The 18,377-nt window shown below is 42.9% G+C and overlaps 1 protein-coding gene across 5 annotated transcripts in view; it reads right to left on the minus strand.

Annotated features, from left to right (window-relative positions):
* The window catches only part of HDAC4 (histone deacetylase 4), a 211,375-nt gene that overhangs the window by 46,173 nt on the left and 146,825 nt on the right, over positions 1–18,377 (minus strand). For 3 of the 5 annotated variants that reach the window (XM_088526970.1, XM_088526969.1, XM_088526971.1), the window contains 5 exons: positions 15,995–16,126; positions 12,362–12,474; positions 9,444–9,560; positions 9,148–9,346; positions 6,484–6,713 (listed from right to left, as the gene is read on the minus strand). In XM_088526970.1, coding sequence (XP_088383096.1) covers positions 6,484–6,713; positions 9,148–9,346; positions 9,444–9,560; positions 12,362–12,474; positions 15,995–16,126 — 791 coding nt within the window. The remainder of the gene's footprint in view (positions 1–6,483; positions 6,714–9,147; positions 9,347–9,443; positions 9,561–12,361; positions 12,475–15,994; positions 16,127–18,377) is intronic. The other 2 variants (XM_088526972.1, XM_088526973.1) reach the window with 1 other exon arrangement.

Consider the following 18,377-nt stretch of genomic DNA (forward strand, 5'->3'; position numbering starts at 1 on the left):
CAAGAATTAAAAGAGTCAATCTAACCAGACTTTCTTAACTAGAGGTAGTGAACTTCTGTGGAAGTTAACTTTTCTGAAAGCACCTGCTAAAATGAAGGGAAAAATATAATTTTTGCTGCAACTTACACAGGATTAAACTTTTGAAAGGTCAGCAGCAAGATAAAATTCACAGTTCTTAATCCTCAGCCTGCTAGTGATTTTTACATGGAGAAAAAAATTCTGTGAACTGTTTTTACATCCAGCACAGGTAAATAAATCAATTCTCTCTTTAAGAGTGCAAATAGTACCCATTTCACAGCTTATAAACAAAATTGTTGAACTTTGGTATGAAAAGCAGTATTGATTTTAAGTCTAATAAAGCTAAATCAAAACACACTTTTTTGAATATATGCAGAAGGAGTGACTATTCAGAACTTGTGTGTTGAAGAACAGCGACTTAAAATTGAAGCCAACACTTTTCCCCTAAACTTCAGAAGAAAGCTTCTGTGATATAACTTAAGGAAACCCAAACAAAGCAGAGTTAGGCATATGATAGCCATAGAAAGGATTAAATGCTGGCAGGCAAGGCACCGAGTACAGCAAATGATTGCTGTACTGGAGCAGAGCATCTTTGATAACAGGCTCAAAGCTTCTTTTAATATTCAAGCACTGTGAGAACCAGGAAGGATGGCCACATCTTTCTAGCACTTTTGAGATTACCGAGCTGTGGATGTCTTGACTTCTAAGAGGAGCAGTATACAAAGAGGAGCAATACCTCGCCTGGAAGCTCCAGATAAAACCCTGTGGGGTTCACAGGACCATCCTCACACAGCTCACACCTCTTTGTCCATTAATACTCATCAAACTTTTTCAGTGACATTTGTGAGCCTTCCCATTTCATTACCTAAAATACACATTGGATAACCAAGCTGCATTAATCTGAAGCACTTTCAGGCTTCCTGAATAAAATCTGTTTTTTAAAGAGAATTAAATTACCATGAAGCAACTTCTGCTGTTGTTTTTTCCTGCTTAGATTGCAAGTTTTGAGCTTTGAACTTGATACCTATTGAACCTGTGAACTATGAAAGATGAATAATTGCTGGGAAAATAACTTACAATGTCATTGTCAAATCTAATGAAAATAAGAAGCAATGCAATTCCCTGTAAGATTTAAATTATTCCAATTCCATAAAAATGCAAGGAGTGAAATGGAAAACACATGTAAAATGCTACAGCGAAGGTTGAAAGATCAAGTGGCCAACAAGAAAGACATCTCAACCATTTAGGTTGCTCTCCTAGGGTAAAAGGAAACTCCTGGCATGTCATTTGTCCTAGCTGCTACAGTCTCTTCTCCTTACACTAAAATTTTGAAAAATAGGTACTTTGTTATGCTCGCTGTACAACATAACAACGTGCATCCCAGATCCATTACTTCTCCCTGAAGAGCTTCCATTCCAGGAATTTTATGAGTATGTGCTTGTGTGAAAATCAAGATTAGAGTTTAAGAAAAAAAATAATCTAAGTCAAAGGGACTGAATATAAAGTTGAGATGATATTTAAAATGTTTACAAATATATCCAAAATCATAAAGTTATTCAATGCACCATAAATAACTTCTCAAACAGGTTTGGCCAGCTGGGGAGACAGCTCTGGTGACAAAAAGAAGATAAGGGCTTAGCATCTCAAGACACCTGGCCAAGAAAATGTCAGTGCCGAGTCCAGGAGCCGGCTAGGATCCAAGAGGCACGGGAGGAATGTGCTGTGGAAACAGGTACGTGTCTGGGTCGCTGCAGGGGAGGAAGGCCATGGAGCCACCAGGCAGAGGGCACCCACCGGGCACGCGGACGGGCCGGCATTGGTGGCTCGGCCGGGGCGACGCCAGCCCATCTGCGTTGTCTTTTGGCTAACCAGGGCACTTGCAGCCACGCGAGGGACCCCTTGCAGAGCGGGGAATTTTTACTGTTTAACTTGCATAGATCAAAGAGAAACACGAGATGAGAGGGAATGCTGGGGAGGGGCAGAGCTGGGCATACGCTGCACAGCGAGTTGACATTCGTTCTGCAGGAGATCGAGCTGGGAAAAATCTCCCTTATTTTTTTCATGAAGTGATTAGACAGTGGGGAAATAAACCAACTCTCTGAAGCAGACAACCCGTTGGAAGGCCAAGGGAAAGCCTCTCCCAAATAAGCGGGATGACTGACTCGATTACACCGGGCGCATCTTGACATGTCGCCAGATCTCCCACAATAAATATCTTTTTGGTCAAATGGCTCTGTATCATTTACACCATCAGTGAGCACAAAGAAATATGCACGTAGAAAGCCCCAGATTCTCCCATCCTGCTGAACTGCATTTCACATCCCACCAAGGGAGAGACATACCAGGAATACCGAAAGAGCCTTCCAGAAGAGGTTTTCAACACTTATTATACCCCACGTTATGCTTGGGCGCTGCAAGCCACCTAGGTGCCTGGTATTTTTGCAGGAGCTGAAAGAATTTTGCTCATTTTTCAGACAAGAAAAGACAAAGCAAAGCGCAAAAGAAGAAAGGAAGGTGTTCTGACTAATAAATGAGTGAAGGTTATTTCAAAATAGGCTTCCCTTAAACTGTTCAAGGGGTAATAGCTCTATCTAAGTGCTAAGCAATGTAATCTAAGCCACTGTATTTTTCCAATATTGCAAATTAAACATTATATATTAAAAGCTACTTCTGGAGTCATGTAAGGCTAAGTAGTTAATGCATTCCAGAAGGGGGGGAAACCAGGAAATAGCACAGTTCAATTCTAGCTGTTAATAAAAGGTATCCACCCAACACCACTGCACCACAGACAAGTCAAGGCATATATTTGTTGCCACTGCAGAAGAAATACCACTCTTTCCAAAGATTGCTGAAAATGGGTTTTACCCAGAATGACCATAATTTGACCGCAGAAGTTGCGCTGTTCTTCTGCTTAACAGCACAACTCAGGACTCAAAGGAAGATCAACTGTTCTGCTCCGGCTGCTGTGCATTGTACATTCAATGGACCGAAGCCAAAACACTCATCTTCGCTACAGAAAGCTAAAAAGCCAAATATTCTGGCTCAGGATTTACAGAAATCCGCTTGCATATTTCTGTTTATGGAGGTAATTGCTACTTCCAGACCTATCACATTGAAAAGCTTGTCTTTTAACTCAGAGATGACTGAGGTCCTCTAAGAGATTGCTGCCATGTGGAGTTATTTTATCCGATCCCCAAAGGTTACCAGAATACTTTAAGGACAAAAATACCCTTCTGAATGCAAATCCACTGCACCACAGAGAACTATGAGCAAATCCCTCTTCATCTCCTGCACATGAAAGACAATGATTTGCATCTTAAAAGAGACGGAAGTCTGCACAAAAAAACGTAATTGCTGAAGACGAGATGGTGCTGGGATTGCTGCATATATCATACAGTAAAAAAAAGTCCCATTTCATTCCCTGCCATGCGCCCCCACCCCCTAACCCATCAAATCCCCTGCAACTATGTTATAAAAGAACATTCGCGAGGTTTTGAATATTAAATGCTGGAAAATGCAGGAAATATAAACATTCATCTCACTGGTGACATTTCAGATCAGTTTCCCTGAGCAAAGATGAAGCTTTTTCCTTCAAGACTGTAAGACTGTTGGTATTTGTCTTTTCAGAACACACACGCCTTGCTTAAACCAGAGGTTGCACAGAGCTCAATTAACAAGCAGTCGTCTGCTACCTTATCCGGGCTTATTCAGCATATCAAACTCCAGCTCAGGAGAAAGAGCTGTTGACTTGTACACGTTTTGGTAGTATGTTCATCATGGGAGCACACGAGTGCTTTGCAAATATTAGCATATCTGCATTCACAATACCTCCCTTTCATCAAACAAGGGGCCGAAGCAGAGATGACGCTCAAAGCACGTGCCGTACTTGGATCTCCACTTAGATATGTTGATTTTTGTGCATTTTGGATGCAGAAGCACAGCTTTACAGGCTCCCAGCCATCTCTCCTATCACCATTTTTACTTTTTCTCCATCCTCAAAGCAAATGAAAACAGAGTCCATGAAGACAGAGCCCAGAGTTCAGGTTAGTTGGGTTGGGACTCTCCTCCTTCCATGGGGACTAACCCATCGCGCCGCCTTCTCCTTCCCTCCCAAGCCATCCCCTCATTCCTCACATTTTTTCCTGTTTGACAAAACCTCTGCTCCAAAGCCTCAGGCATCAGGGCTCTACTGAAAAATTCCCGAGATTGTTATTCTTATTATTTATAATCATAAGCAAAACCACATATTTTCCTTAGCCACCTTTTTGGAAGTAGGCAGACTTGTTTGGGCTGCGCTCTTCTCAAAAATTTAATCTGATGTAGACACCTAACATGGAAAGTTTAAGGCCATACACTTAAAAGTTAGAAAAAAATTACAAGCTAGTTATTGAAAATAGCCTCATATTGTTTAGGGAAAATATTAGCCTTAAGAACAGACAGTGCTTTCAGCTCTGCTAATAAGTAATAAGCAGCAGTCCACTCTATTATTTTTAGATGTGCCTTTACTGTCCTACACCAAGGGTCTTAAAATATCCACATGCCTGGGAAAAGCCTTTTTTTCCATGTCAGCAATTAGATGCCCTCCCATGGGATAAACAGGCCACACACATACAGAGCTAGTTACTAAATGATTTCAAACTTGTTGTTTGAAGAAATGAAATGCACGGAAACGGTCCTCATCCATTTTCTTTAATTATGCTCCCCCTGTAACTTCTCCTATGTAAGTGTGATGGATAAGAAATGCAGAAAAGCTGAATTTCCAGCTCCGGAAGGCAAAAAAAGAAGAAAACAAGGAGAAAAAAGAGAGGAAAACAATCGACTCAAGTCATGCAGAGAGCTCTTGGGAGGTCTCGGCGGGAGCGGGAGCGGCAGGTACGTCACAGCGCGGCCTTTGGAGGCAGCCTGAGCCTCCTTCCCAGCACGGGCGCCTCGCGGAGCGGAGCGGCTGGAGCGCGGCGGCCCCGGAGCCGGGCTGAACTCCTATGGCAACAGGCGCGCGGCTGGCCGGGCGCGGGGCTGGCACCCGCCGTGCCGCGTGGCGGCTAGCCAGAAGCACAGCATTGACGTCAGCACCTTGTGTAACCAGCCCGCCTCAGCTCGCTTCTGTAAACTAAGGGGTTTTCTGGGGGGAGGTGAGCGTTTCCTTCTTCAAATCGTCTCTTTCTCCTTACTGAAAAGTTGTGGCATTTTTTAATTATTATTATTATTATTTTTTTTAATGGGCCACCACACAATCTAGTCCAGCTCCCAGTCCTTTCTTTTCTCAGATGATAGGGACGGTGACATTTTTTGCAGCAATTGCCATGAAAAACAAAACCACAGTTATCTGCAAAGGATGCCTGCCACCTCACTTATCCTTCAGTTCAGACAGAGATCACGAAGGAGAAGGAAAATATCAGGCTGATCATGACTGACTTCTTCCCCAAAAAGCCTTTTTATATTGCAAGACTTCAGCTGCTGAAGTACCGGGAAAAAAGTCTTGGCTGGTGCAAGTTGTCCTAACTCGGTTTGGATCACTTGTGATCAGATCTCTTGCACTTAAAAGGTGAGTTTTCCTTTCTGATGGATTAAACAAACAAAGCAACAGGATACAACTGCTCCTTTTGAATCCATACTCATGCAATCACCTCAAAGCAGTTTTGGATTTCACTTCAGGCATAATATCGGGATGGCTAAAGAGATGATTTAGTCTGCATAGCAATTGCAAAACCCGTGCAATGATGAATGGCATGGTTCAATATTCACCTGAAGCTCTCTAAGTGATTTACAGAGAGCCAGATAATAAAGTGCTTGCTTTCTCCAAAGCAATTTTTGAATCACATCTAATTAATCATCAAAACAACCCTTGCAGGATGCACAGCAATACTGTTCCCATTTTGTGAGCTGAAGTACATCAGAAACTATAATTCTTTACATAGGACCAAAGTTAAAGAGAATTTGGACTGAATATGAGAACAACTGTTCTCTTTTCAATGGTAATCCCAGTGAAAAATGCTTTAGAAAATCTAAGTATCTTCACTTTCAATTATCTTCTACTGTTGCCAACTCTGAAATTTCTCCCTTTTCTCTCCCTTGGATTCATACTACTGCTGTTTCTCCCATTAGAGCTGCATATATGCACCATACACACTTTCCCCAAATACCTTGACGACATGTTCTTTGCTACACAGCAAGCAAAGATGCTGATGTGGACGGTAGCAATACCACTTTGAAATGTATACCTGGAAAGCTCCAAGTTGGAACTGTACTAGTTTTCAGCTACCTCAACAGAGTTATTGGAACTCACCTTGGTGGTGCCTGCCCACATCCTCACTGCTGTTTCCGTCAAAATCATGAAAAATAGACATTTAAGAAGGAAGGCCAATGGATAAGAGAGATAAGGGCCACACACATTACAGCACAAGAAAAACAGTGTTGGCTGAACATCGTGGTGTGTGAGAAATGCTTTGGAAGCACCATGCCTACCTTGTTGATGTGCAGTTGCTGCTGCTGGAATTGCTGTTTGTGTTTCTCCAAAAATTGTTGGTGCTGCTGCTGGATCACTAACTGCTGGAGGGCCTGGGCGTTCTGGGGCAGGGGAGCAGACTGCGTGCGCCCCAGCGGGCGATGCTGCCGGAGCTTGTGGATTGAAGGGGAGACCCGCTCTCCAGCAACCAGAGACTGTGCGTGGAGGGGCAGTCCTGAAAGATACCAGTCTGAAGATAATATGGAGGAAAAAACAGCAGAGAAGGAAAAAAAGGAAGAAAGGAAGGGAAAAAACGGCTGTTGAGTAACAATGATGGTGACAATGAGATATACTGTTAAAATCAGCCACCTCGCCACTTAGAGCTGGAGTATCCTTAAAAGAGAACAGAAAACAATTAATTACTGTTGGATGGAATAATGCTTTGCTTTCTTTTGAATTCCTTGTTTGCTTTTTTTCTCAGAGACCCCAGGGAATGCTTCATTTTTAAAAATCAACCATACATTATGGGACCTTTCATTTCCCAGCAGATGACAAGAATCAGCATCCTACCAGTTGTCCCTAGGAGTTTCTTAAAACTTACAGATCGCCTTGGTCCTGCAGTAATCTCAAGCTCAGACTCAGGAAAGCACGACCCCAAACTGTCACCCACAGCATTCCGCTATTAAAATCTTAGAGTGAGCTTACTAGAAATGCTGAAGGAAGATGTACGAGGATGAACCTGCTTCTCCCTCTAAATCACACAGAGGAGCATGGTTGCTATCAGCTGAACTATACCTGCTCTGTAGAATTGACTAGGAATGAAAACCTCCATCCCAGACCTGTTGTGCCTTGGAAAAAGGCTCTCTGGAGCATTTTAAGAATATGAGAGCAAAAAGACTTCACTGTATTTAGAAGGAAGAGAGTTAAGGGACAAGATGACAAAAAGACAGAATTGTTTCCATCACTATTGTGCCTATTCATGCAGGTAGCGTACTGAACATGTAAGGGCTATTCTGGGAGGACACTTTGGCCTCTAGGCCTAGACAAAAGGGTTTTCTTGACTGAGTGCTGTGTGAAACACCTCTCTGATCTCTGGTTAAGGGCATTTGTTTAGGAAGCGCCTTCTGTTCTTGGGTGCTCTCATGGTAAGCCCACTCTTATCCTGCTCCCTGGAAGACATACACGAAACCAAGCCCAGGAGTCAGACAGCTGACAACAAGCCTGCCCCATTGCCAGTTAACGCTTTGAAGTCCCCAATGCTGTGAACTGCTGTGTGTCTAATGGGGATAAGGCTGTGCATGCTTTTGGCAGAAATATATCCTTTTGTTTTACTTCAGATATTTAATACTCAGACATGAGGCAGCTCCAGGATTGGAGAAGGTGTTTCTTCACGCTTCCACTTGGTCTTCTTGCAACTTGAACCCCCTGTCCCAGGACCGTATATCCTGTGCCCACTGATTCCTCACAACTGCCCTGTCTGGTGGAATCAGATTCATTTTGAAGCTTCTCTTCTTGTGAGAAGACGGTCTGTGCTTGTTCCCGACTCAGAAAAGCAATGTCCAGCAATGACTCATGGTTTCCCATAGCCCTCATACCTAACCTCCTGCACAGCAAGGGGCTCTCCAGGGCTGAAGGCCACCTACAGAACGTTAATCAACTTCCCTTGGCTTTCAAAGAAGTTGGAAATCATAGAATGCTTAAGGTTGGAAGGAACCTCTAGAGATCATCTAGTCCAACCCCCCTGCACACGCAGGGTCACCTAGAGCACGTGGCACAGGACTGCATCCAAGCGGGTTTGGAAGATCTCCAGAGAAGGAGACTCAACCTCTCTGGGCAGCCTGTTCCAAACACCAACTATGATCCAGCAGCTTGTCTATTTAGAGCTTTTGAGCCCTAAAGAAAGAATATAAAGAATCAACACTTCTTAAACGTATGCAGAAAATGCTTTGTCCTAATCTTCACTCTAATATTACATACTGTAGAGAGAAATGCATCCTAGCAGATATTATTGCTTTGATTCAATGCTATTTATAGAAATATGTTTTCCCATAGGTACTTAGTTCTGAGCGTGTAACACAGGGAGCAATTCAAAGCAATTAACATGCTGAAATTGTAACATATACAAACAAATACAATCTGTTTGAATGCGGTGGATTTTGCCATGTTTTTTGTCACTTATTATAATGATGAGAAAAGCTAGTATTTTAATCTGTGCTTTTGTAAATGTGCGTTTTGCTTTGTATATGGAATAAAAAGCATCAGTGATAAACAGGGATGGGGATCAGTGAAACAAAAACATTTTTATTGCCACTTTAATCTAAACTGATTATAATTTTAACTCTAAAATAGATTTGTGTATATATATATTTTTAAAATGGTCACTGACAAGCTCAGGCTTTGGCTGGAAGGAAATGCTCTTTATGCTGTTTACTTCTGTTTTACCAAGATGACAAGTCAACAACTCCTTCCGCTGGAAGACGTGGGCAATCTCTCATTTTGCAAATGTCGCAGCTATCCATGACACATGCTATCAGGTTATTGGTTATAGTTACAAAACATACAAGTGACATATGTCCCTTGTGAGACTGAGTTTACAAAAATAAAGTTGTGGATGTGATATCCCCTTTCCCCCCGAGCTGGGCTTGTGCATGGTGGTCTTTGCACGGTATCTGTGGAGGCCTCACCTGTGACCAAGGGGGTTTGTGCCGTCGGCTGTTCCAGTAAGACCATGTGCTGCAGAAGGGGGTTGTGTGCGGTGCCCCCATCTCTGTCCAGCGTTGTAGTGCTCAAGTAGGGAGTGAGGTGGGTGCCGGGGAACAGGGAGATCCGCTGCTGCAAGGCGGGCAGTGCCAGGCGCTCGGCGTCCTGCTGGGCCGACCCTCCCTGGGGCGACGAGGAGGAGGAGGAGGACACAGCGGGTTAAGGGCCGAAGGCAGCCGGCCGCCAGCGCCCAGCCCCATCCGCGCCCCGCGCCACTTACGCTGGAAGGGCCGGTCGCGGGCAGCCCGAGCGTGATGTTGGGCAGGGAGGGCGACGTGTAGAGCGGCAGCTGGGTCACCGAGCCCTCCCGGTTCACGAGGCGGTGCGCCAGGCTGGGCTGGAAACCAAAGCAAGGACCGTGAGGGACAGTGCCCAGGGATGGCCCGGGGACACGGCAGACGGCCCCGCGTGCCAGCACCCAGCGCCCCTTCCGCTTCAGGGCTGCAAAGAGCTTCTCCCCAGAAGATTTAACAGCCCACCTGCCCTTCTCAGGGTAAAGCACGTGCTCCTTTAAAACCAACACGTATTACTTTTTTTTTTTTTTTTTTTTTTTTTTAATGCATTGCCACGGATTGCTGTCCTCTTCGGCAAATCACAATTTAAGCTATATTAGTGGGTTTTAGTTTAAAGTAGACTTCAAAAAGCCTCATCAAAAAGCCTTAAGGTTGTGTTTACGCAGCTATTTCTGGATTTTTTAGGATGTAATAAGGGATGCAATGTATTACTTTACAGTCATTTAAAGGAAAAAAAAATGCAAATAAAATCCATTAATTTTCAGAACAATTGGGTTGAAATATGGTCTAGAAAACCCATTGAAAACATTACCTTGCTTTAAACTGCCTGCTGTCCTTGTTAGGAGATAAATGCTCTGATCCCACTGAACTCTCCAGTGGGCAATTTCCCATCCGAAATAAAGTAAAAAGGTGTTCAGATTTCAAGGTTTTCTACCAAATGTCTACCATTTTAACTCAGGTGTTATTGAAAAAAAAAGGATTATGCCTAATGTACCATGATACTGTGCAACAACCGTTATCAGCATAACAGAGCAATGCGAATAACAGCTTTCTGCATTTTAGCCCTCATCTCACAGCCCTTTAAGTCAAGGAGACTTTGCACTTGATTCTCCTGACTGAAAAACCAGCTCTGGATAATAAGGACTATTTTTCAAAGACTCCAAGGCGAAACTGGGGTGTGTTTGCAAATGCACCCACTGATGGGCCACTAATTTCCCACTTATTCTCTTAGCATCCAGCTGCTTCTGCATCAGAGATGTTCAGCCAGCCTGCCAACTTTCCTACGCCGCTTCGTAAAAATTCACCTGCAAAGTAAAACTCTTCCCATTTCACCTTCTCACGCTTTCATTACCGTCAATCAAGCCAGCTGAAAATACACCCCAGATCAGTTCTCCCTTTGAAGGAGTAAACATGTTTTTAAGAGCTCAGGTCACAATTACAGACCTGCAAATTCATACAGAGAGTGCTTAACATTGCTGCTGCCACGAAGGAGGGAATCTGAAAAGAGCACTGCGTTTTGCTGCTGAATGGTGCCTGGGAAGGGCATGCGATTGTGTGTGCCCACACACTTCTTGCAAGTAATTTTGAACACTCCTGGCAATTTTGCTCTTACTTAAATAATGCAGAACGTTAGCATTTGGAATAAGGTAGTTATTGTCAGCAAGGTAATGAAGTATTTTACCAATGCCACGAATGAATCAAAACTACATCCATTAACTCCTTGAACAAACCGTAACGCGTAGTTGTGCCTCAAACAATCTTGTGGGAATTTGTTTTAAAAACAATGAAGAGAAAAAGGCAACAGCTTGAAACTAATGGCAAATGATGTTTACCAGCATCATCATCACTTTAAATACACAGATCCCATCTGCGGATGGTGCACAACATCTATAGAATTGCACAGAAGAGCACAATTTCAGCATGCACAATTTTCATCTGTAATGAGGTACTTTTGTGGTCGTATCAACCACGTTGGCAATGAATAACCTGTACCTTTGCAACGAGGCTAAAGTCTTAAGATGCAAAAGCAGTAGTTAAACAATAGACATCAGCAGGGTGCTCCTTCCATACCCAGGCAAGCATTTAACCTTAAATAATGCCCTGAGACCGTGTTCCAGCATATCTGAGATGGTTCAGGAGGTGACCTTCCAATAAACTGATAAGCAGAGACACATTTCTCACATAAAATAAAACGTAAGTGTAAACATGAAACACTAAGCTGGCAACATTAATTTTTTTGAAAGCACTGAAATATTTCTAGTATGCGAAAGTGGAAGCCTGATAAAGGACTGATCAACAGATATCACAGATATCTTGAGAAGACTTGGGCTGCCAAATAACACTGGTATAGCGAAATCAAGACTCTAGTTTACTCCTCATTCCCTCAAATAAACCTAGACAGTTAAAACACACATGGGTAAAAGGGTCAGCTGTTAGCAAGCAACAGGCAATACTGGAACAAGGAAAGGATCAAATCCATTTCTCCACAAAACCTAATGCAAAGAACTGGAACATTTGCACTGCGTAATTTGGCAGGGGAGACTGTTACTGGAAAGGGTGGAGTAGAAGGCATATTCCCTATATTAAAGGACATTACACTATATTAGAAATAAAAATGCAATGAAAACCAGTACAAGTGAAAAAGGCCTACATTTACACTATAAAAAAGGCAAAGGCCATAGGATTGCAAACCAGTGCATGGCACTGGGCATCAAGCTTTCCTCCAATCTAGTTCCAGGCTCCTCACACTTACCCTAATCTACTGCATCTACCTGATTCATCCTATACTGCAATAAATAGGAAGAGATGCTCCAAATTTTAAAATACTTATATTTGGACCAGTTTTCATGTTTTTCCTCCCTTAAACAACTTATTTTCACTACTCACTTCTACCAAAACCACCACAACTGACCACGAGCAGCTTGTGAGCTGGCTCATGCTAGATTTAATGCACAGATAACACAGCAAGTCACTCTGGATTGGGAGGTTAAATCCCAAGTCTGTCTCGAGTCATGATCCAGACTTTCAGTATGATTTGTATCAGTTTGTATGCCCAAACCCATAAGACTGCAAAAACGGATTAGAAACTCAAGTGTTAAAATCTGATTAAAAAACAGCTCTGTACCTCAGCTTGAATACTCGTGACTGATCCTGTAATTCCATTCTCAGCACTTATGTTGTTGGAGCTGTTGTTTGGAGAGCTGGGACCAGATCCAGGAGCACTGTTGCATGCAGAGTCTAAAACACATCCAAAAGCAACTTTTAGAAGTGTTATGAGCAATCACTGCAATGCTCTTTCCAGAGATAACAACCCCTTGAGTTTGGTTTAGGAGGAAAATACCCCTCTGTTCCATAATCCCTTTAAGCCTTACCTTAAACTACTGGCAAATGCACTTTGAAACCATCCCTCCGGGTACCTGCTTACCTTGTTTATATCTTTTTCTCCATGGGTATTTCTCTTTTAGGATACCACAAACTTGAAATATGATCAAAAGATAATAAAAAACACACAAAGACTGAAGAGTTTACCAAAGTGTCCTACTTCATTTCCCTTAAGTACCCTTTCCAACCCTCTTCAGTCTTCAACCCCAGTGCTGCCCTTTCCACTGCACCAGGCTTCACCCTCCAAAAACAAGGCAACCTATGCATTTTCCCATGTCGCCTTCTGGCATAGCTGGATTTACTGGAAATATCCTGCCAGCACAGAGATCTCATCATTATGGGACATGAGAGCTTTTAATTTTATTTATTTATTTTTTATAAAAAGGCACTGATTTATAGTTCAGGTTTTAAGCCAATGGATTAACTGGGTACCCACATGTGACTGGGGTAGCTTATTTTACTATTTCATATAGCTCCCTGAGCAGGCCCTGAGACAAGCACTTGCCCTTCATGCTTGGGATCCTACGTGGCAACTTAAATAATTTATTGGGCACTGAGGAACACGTTCCCTCTTGCTGCCAGTACGTAATGATGGGAAGCTGGCTCGGAGGAGCGGGAATAATTCCCTATCATGGACACTCCTCAACAACTTTGCTGCAAGAAAGGCTGCTTTGCAAGGGATATGCATTTTCTGTCCCTTCAGCTTTGGATACTGCTTAAATGAAACATGACTAGGTGGACGACTGGCCAAAGTCATGGACTGGGGACATTTTATGAAAATCAGGAAAAATTATATAAAGATCAAGGAAGACCAAATTCATCTCAAGACTTTGCCTTCTATCAGCAAGTGTTCTCTGCTTGGGGAGTAAACTCTTTCTTACTGGAAAGACCCAATCCAGGGTTTAAGCCCAGCAATAACACTGTTATCATCCAGCAGCTCAAAAAATCTGCCTACCTTTGTATATTTTATCAACACGCTCCCTCTGGACTCACCAGCCAGAGTCACTGAGATGCTCGACTTGAAATCACAGCCTCCCCACTAATGATACGGAAACAGTAGCAAACAAAAACAGTGCACAAGATTGCAGCAAGCAGAAAAGGTGCCTCATCCTTGCATGGAACAGTTTCCAGTGCTTCCCTTTTTATTTTGGAAAGCAAATAACCTGGCATTTCTTTTTCCTCGAACGCTCTCTCTCCCTAAGCACAGAATTTGACCAACACCAGAGGAATCTCCTAACAGCTGCCAGCAATCACAGGCCACAGCAGTCCTGTAATTGCTCTAGGATGGCCAAGTAGAAATAAAATCAAAATTCATAATTTCAAGGATTTTTTTTCATTGTTTCCTTTGTAGCATCATTCTGTATATGTTATTATGGTATCTTAATCCATATAACTATCACATAGGCACTTCAGGAGGTTCTGCATCAAATCTCTATAGGCCAGAAAGAAGCCTGCACATATTCTGTTTATGGTATTAAGGATCCATTGAAGCTGCTCTTCTCCAGATCCCATTACATAGGCTAAATTCTCAAATCAATGTCCAAGACGCTGTGCACAACACAGCCCCAACACCACTGCTGTAGGTGAGGGGCCTGCTGGAGGCATTGCCCTCAAATATCGATTTCAGACATTCAAGGATAAAATTGCTATTTTCACTACCATCTTTTACTATATAAAATTATCCCATGAGGATACATACTCTGTTCTATTACACAGATATGACCAAAATACCAAGAAGAGCAGAGCACGTTACGTGGCTGCATTCACGACGGGCAAACAGCCCCTTTGCAAGCTCTCACACAAGCGTAAGGGAACTGACGACGTTTTCTTTTCAGTGCTGATCAAACACGCAGCCCGATCCTCCCCTCGTGATCCCAACTGGCCAGAAGATGAGCGCTTGGCAGCCGCAGTGCTGAGGCAGCACGTACCTTCTGCTTATCTGGAACATCCCTCTCATCTCTCCCAAATAACCTCAAATTTTGTGTTTGGGAAAGCAGCGCTGGGACTCGCCCCAACTGCAGAAAACAGGCTTTCTCACTTTGGGAAAACATTCTTTTTTTTGCAAAAAAAAGAAAGGTTTCTCTTGACTATGCATGTGGGGAGGCGTTTTGCCATCAGGAAGACTCTGCACTGCCTTACATGCAGCTCAGCACCCAACTCTGAACTTCTCTATGGAAGGCAACTGTGCAGGGTGCAGAGATTTTAGAAAACATATTCTGACTGCATGGGAAATGTGTGTTCTGATTTGCAGACCATACCACTAATTATACCATATTAGATCTCATGGCTAGGAAAAGTGCCTGGCACATTCAAAACTGTGCTTCTATTAAAACACATTCTTCAAGGATTCAAAGTAACGTCTCATACCTTAAGACTGACTGGTCAATGATATTTTCAACTCAGAAATCCTGCCCAAGCACCAAGAGCCAGGACAGCTACAAGCATCAGCTGAATCCAGCTCTTGCTCATCTTCATTCAGGTATTTTTCTAAGCAACCTTGACCTGCCAGGTCCACTGAAAAGCAGGAAGGACCACTGCTGTTTCTAAAGGCACTGCTGGGACACGGAGCTGGGGTAGAGACATTAGGGCCTCTTTTATTCTAAAAAGCCCTATAACAGATAGCACTATGTGGGAAGTGGAGTAAATTTGATTTTCAGAAGGGACATAAATTATGCAAGGCTGTTAAAATAATCTATTTCCTTTGCAAACAGAGAAGCTCTGATACAAAGTGGTGCACAGCTATCCTACAATCTTCTGAAACCACGATGCTGTCTAAAGTGAGCTCATTTTAAAGTAGCTCGAATCACGATAACATGCCTTAAAGTGGCACAAGAAGCCAGAAAAAGCAGACACCAGTGGTACTTACACAGAGGCATCCCTAGATGGTGCTAAGAACTTTATGATAATCAACATAATCTAGTTTGCTGTGATCCTTCCTTACAAACTTCACTCCCCAAAAGAATACTCTTCTTCAACAACACTGTGAAATAAGTACTCGAAAATACCACATATAAAAATATACACACACATGCATATATACATATATGTATATATAAAGCCTTACATGTTTTAAAATTTCAGCATAATTACTTAGCAACAAACTATGGCCATCTGCCCAAAGCCTAAAACAAATACGGCTTGCAAACCATTTACTGCTGGAAGACGACAGTCATGAATTGTGATCTCCTCTATGGATAATATTATTTCTCAACAACCTGTTGCTGAAGATCATAGAAAACCTTAGAGGAAAATAATCCAATGGTGACATATCTGCATTTATCTACGGAATCTACACAAGTAGATACAGTATCTACAGAAGGCACACTCACGCAGTGTGTGGCAGGCGACACAATTTCTGGTTGCTTACCCAACATACCTGTGACATCCAGCGGACGCTTCTTAAGAGCAGTAACCACTGGGCCGTCTTTTCTGCGCAAGAGGGGGCTGCTCCGTCTTTCAGCCACTTTTTGCTTTAGTCTGGATCGTAGTTTCAGATTGGGTTCAGATGCTGAATAGAAAAAGAAAAGTCAACACAGTAAGCAAGCAGTGCCTCAGTTCACATTATTTTAGTTGTTGTCTACTAAATACAACAGCTGAATTACAGTTCAGCATCTGCAGAACACTAAATGAAATTAGTCATTTGATACTGTACATTTGGAACGAAAACTTCATAATACAGGGAACAGGTTCCAGCCTCTGATAGCTGAATGCGCTGGTAATGAGCGTCAATAGCATTTTAATTAAAAAATAATCATCATCATGAAGGCATTCTCCAAAAACGAAGACAGAGACTTATAACGTGCTGTGAAACTCACTCAGACTAGTTCCTGCCTCCGGCCCCACGAGCTTCCAAGGCAGTGGCAAAACTCAGCCGGAGTGATTTACAAATGACCCCATGAATGAGTGCGAGAGCGGAGGTGCGGGAGGCCCCCGAGCCGGGACGTCGCTGCTGGGTCAGCTCGGGCGTCACCGCGCGGCCCAGGCGCCACCTGCGACGCGTTGCCAACACGGGCACCTCTGCACCCTGGGAACCAGCCCGGCCCGGGGCACCTGGCTAAGGCGGGCAGGCCGGCAGCTAAAATCAAAGCAAACGAGCAGAAACCCAACCCGAGCCCCACAACAAAAAAGGCGAGTGTTTTCTTGCTGGTTTAGCTCCCAGGAGCACCTCGTCTTGGGGTCGGGTGAGCACTAGTGTCAGTGCAAGAAAAACAGCAGAGGAGCGAGGCCAAAGCCAAGGCCAAAGACAGGGAGTAGATGGTTTGCTTATTTGGGGAGCCACTTGGTTACATCACCCCAGCCACAAGGTAAAACTTGTATGTGAAAACACACCAAAATCCAGGCTTGCCAAGGTGGGTGCGCGTACACTTTGAGACCACAGGCTGCCTGGCTCTGGGTACAGCACTCGTTTTAGACATGCTCTCATATAAAAGTTTTGTCTGTAGCCAGACCCTGAGATTTAATTTCTTAAAAAGGCCAAGTAGAACTTTAGATCCCTTAATATCTCTGGATTAACGACAACAGGCAACAGTGAACAGGTTAGCACTGCACATCTTAGCAGCGCCTTGTAAGTGCAATGAAGCCTCAAGGAAAGATTCCTCCTGCAAGACGATTTCCTCCGTGAACTTTGTGATCTCTTGAGTATACATGAAATACCTGCTTTAAGTGCTTGAGGGCTCCTGACAGTTAGGAGATTTGTGAACTGGCCCCATGTTTTCCCTTCCTTCAGTCTCTCAGCAACTCTGTGGCTTAATCTTGACTTCATCGCTTGAATCTCTGTAGTCAAGACCCAATAATCTAGACTTCTTCAGGAGACTTCAAATGGGGCTTAGAGCCTGCTTTGAATTAACTAAGTCTGGCTGGCTACAGACTTATTTCCCTACAGTTGTCTTTGACCATGAGACCATATAAAAAAGATCAAGACCAACCATGCTAATTGCAGGGCTCAAAAAATCAAACGCTGATGAGTTCAAGATCAAATGCTTGAGGTAAAGCCATCAAAACAGCTCTTTGATGAAACTTTGGGAAGGAAAAAAGAAAAGCCTTTCATAAATGTTTTGGACAGAAAAATGACAGCAAGAGATAAAGGCAGAACTGAAAAAAAAAAGAAAAAAAAAGTGTCAGTCCCATCAAGATGATGCTTAAAATGCAGTATGAAGTGTATTAACAAAAGGGGAAAATCATCTTATAGGACATTTGCATATAAAATGGCAGGGGACTGAATGCAAATCTGTCATTTGCTTGGAGGACAAAAGTAGAAGAGTGCACTAGCTAAAATATAGGTATATATTCTCACTGGCTAGTCCACAAAATTCTCCCCACACCCAGAATTGATTTAAGTTTAAAAGTAATCTTTGGACATGACAACATTCAGTACCTCATGATACGAACATCAATTCCCAATTTTAATTTGCAGAAAATACTAAGTATTAGTAACTGTCCAGATGCTTGGGTGAAAACTTTAAAGAATAAATGAGAATGTGTCACAGCTAGATGCTGGTACATACATTTCTGATACACTTGGGCTGCCAACAAACAAATGAAATATAAGCCTATTCCATTGCTTTTGAAAGGATCTGTCCTCTGGCAAAGAAAAACATGACAATATAAAATATACTTTGGTGAGAATTTAATACATATGCTACTTATTTATTTCCTGCATGGTTCACATCTGAATCATGTTTTCTGCTGGGAACAGACAAGGTATTGTACAGCCTTAAAATACAGAGAATCAAACTGATTAAAACACCGTAGAAATAGCA

The sequence above is a fragment of the Tinamus guttatus genome, unplaced genomic scaffold (assembly GCF_059628265.1).
Source record: "Tinamus guttatus ecotype Peru unplaced genomic scaffold, ASM5962826v1 Tinamus_guttatus_pri_ptg000260l, whole genome shotgun sequence".
Lineage (NCBI taxonomy): Eukaryota > Metazoa > Chordata > Aves > Tinamiformes > Tinamidae > Tinamus > Tinamus guttatus.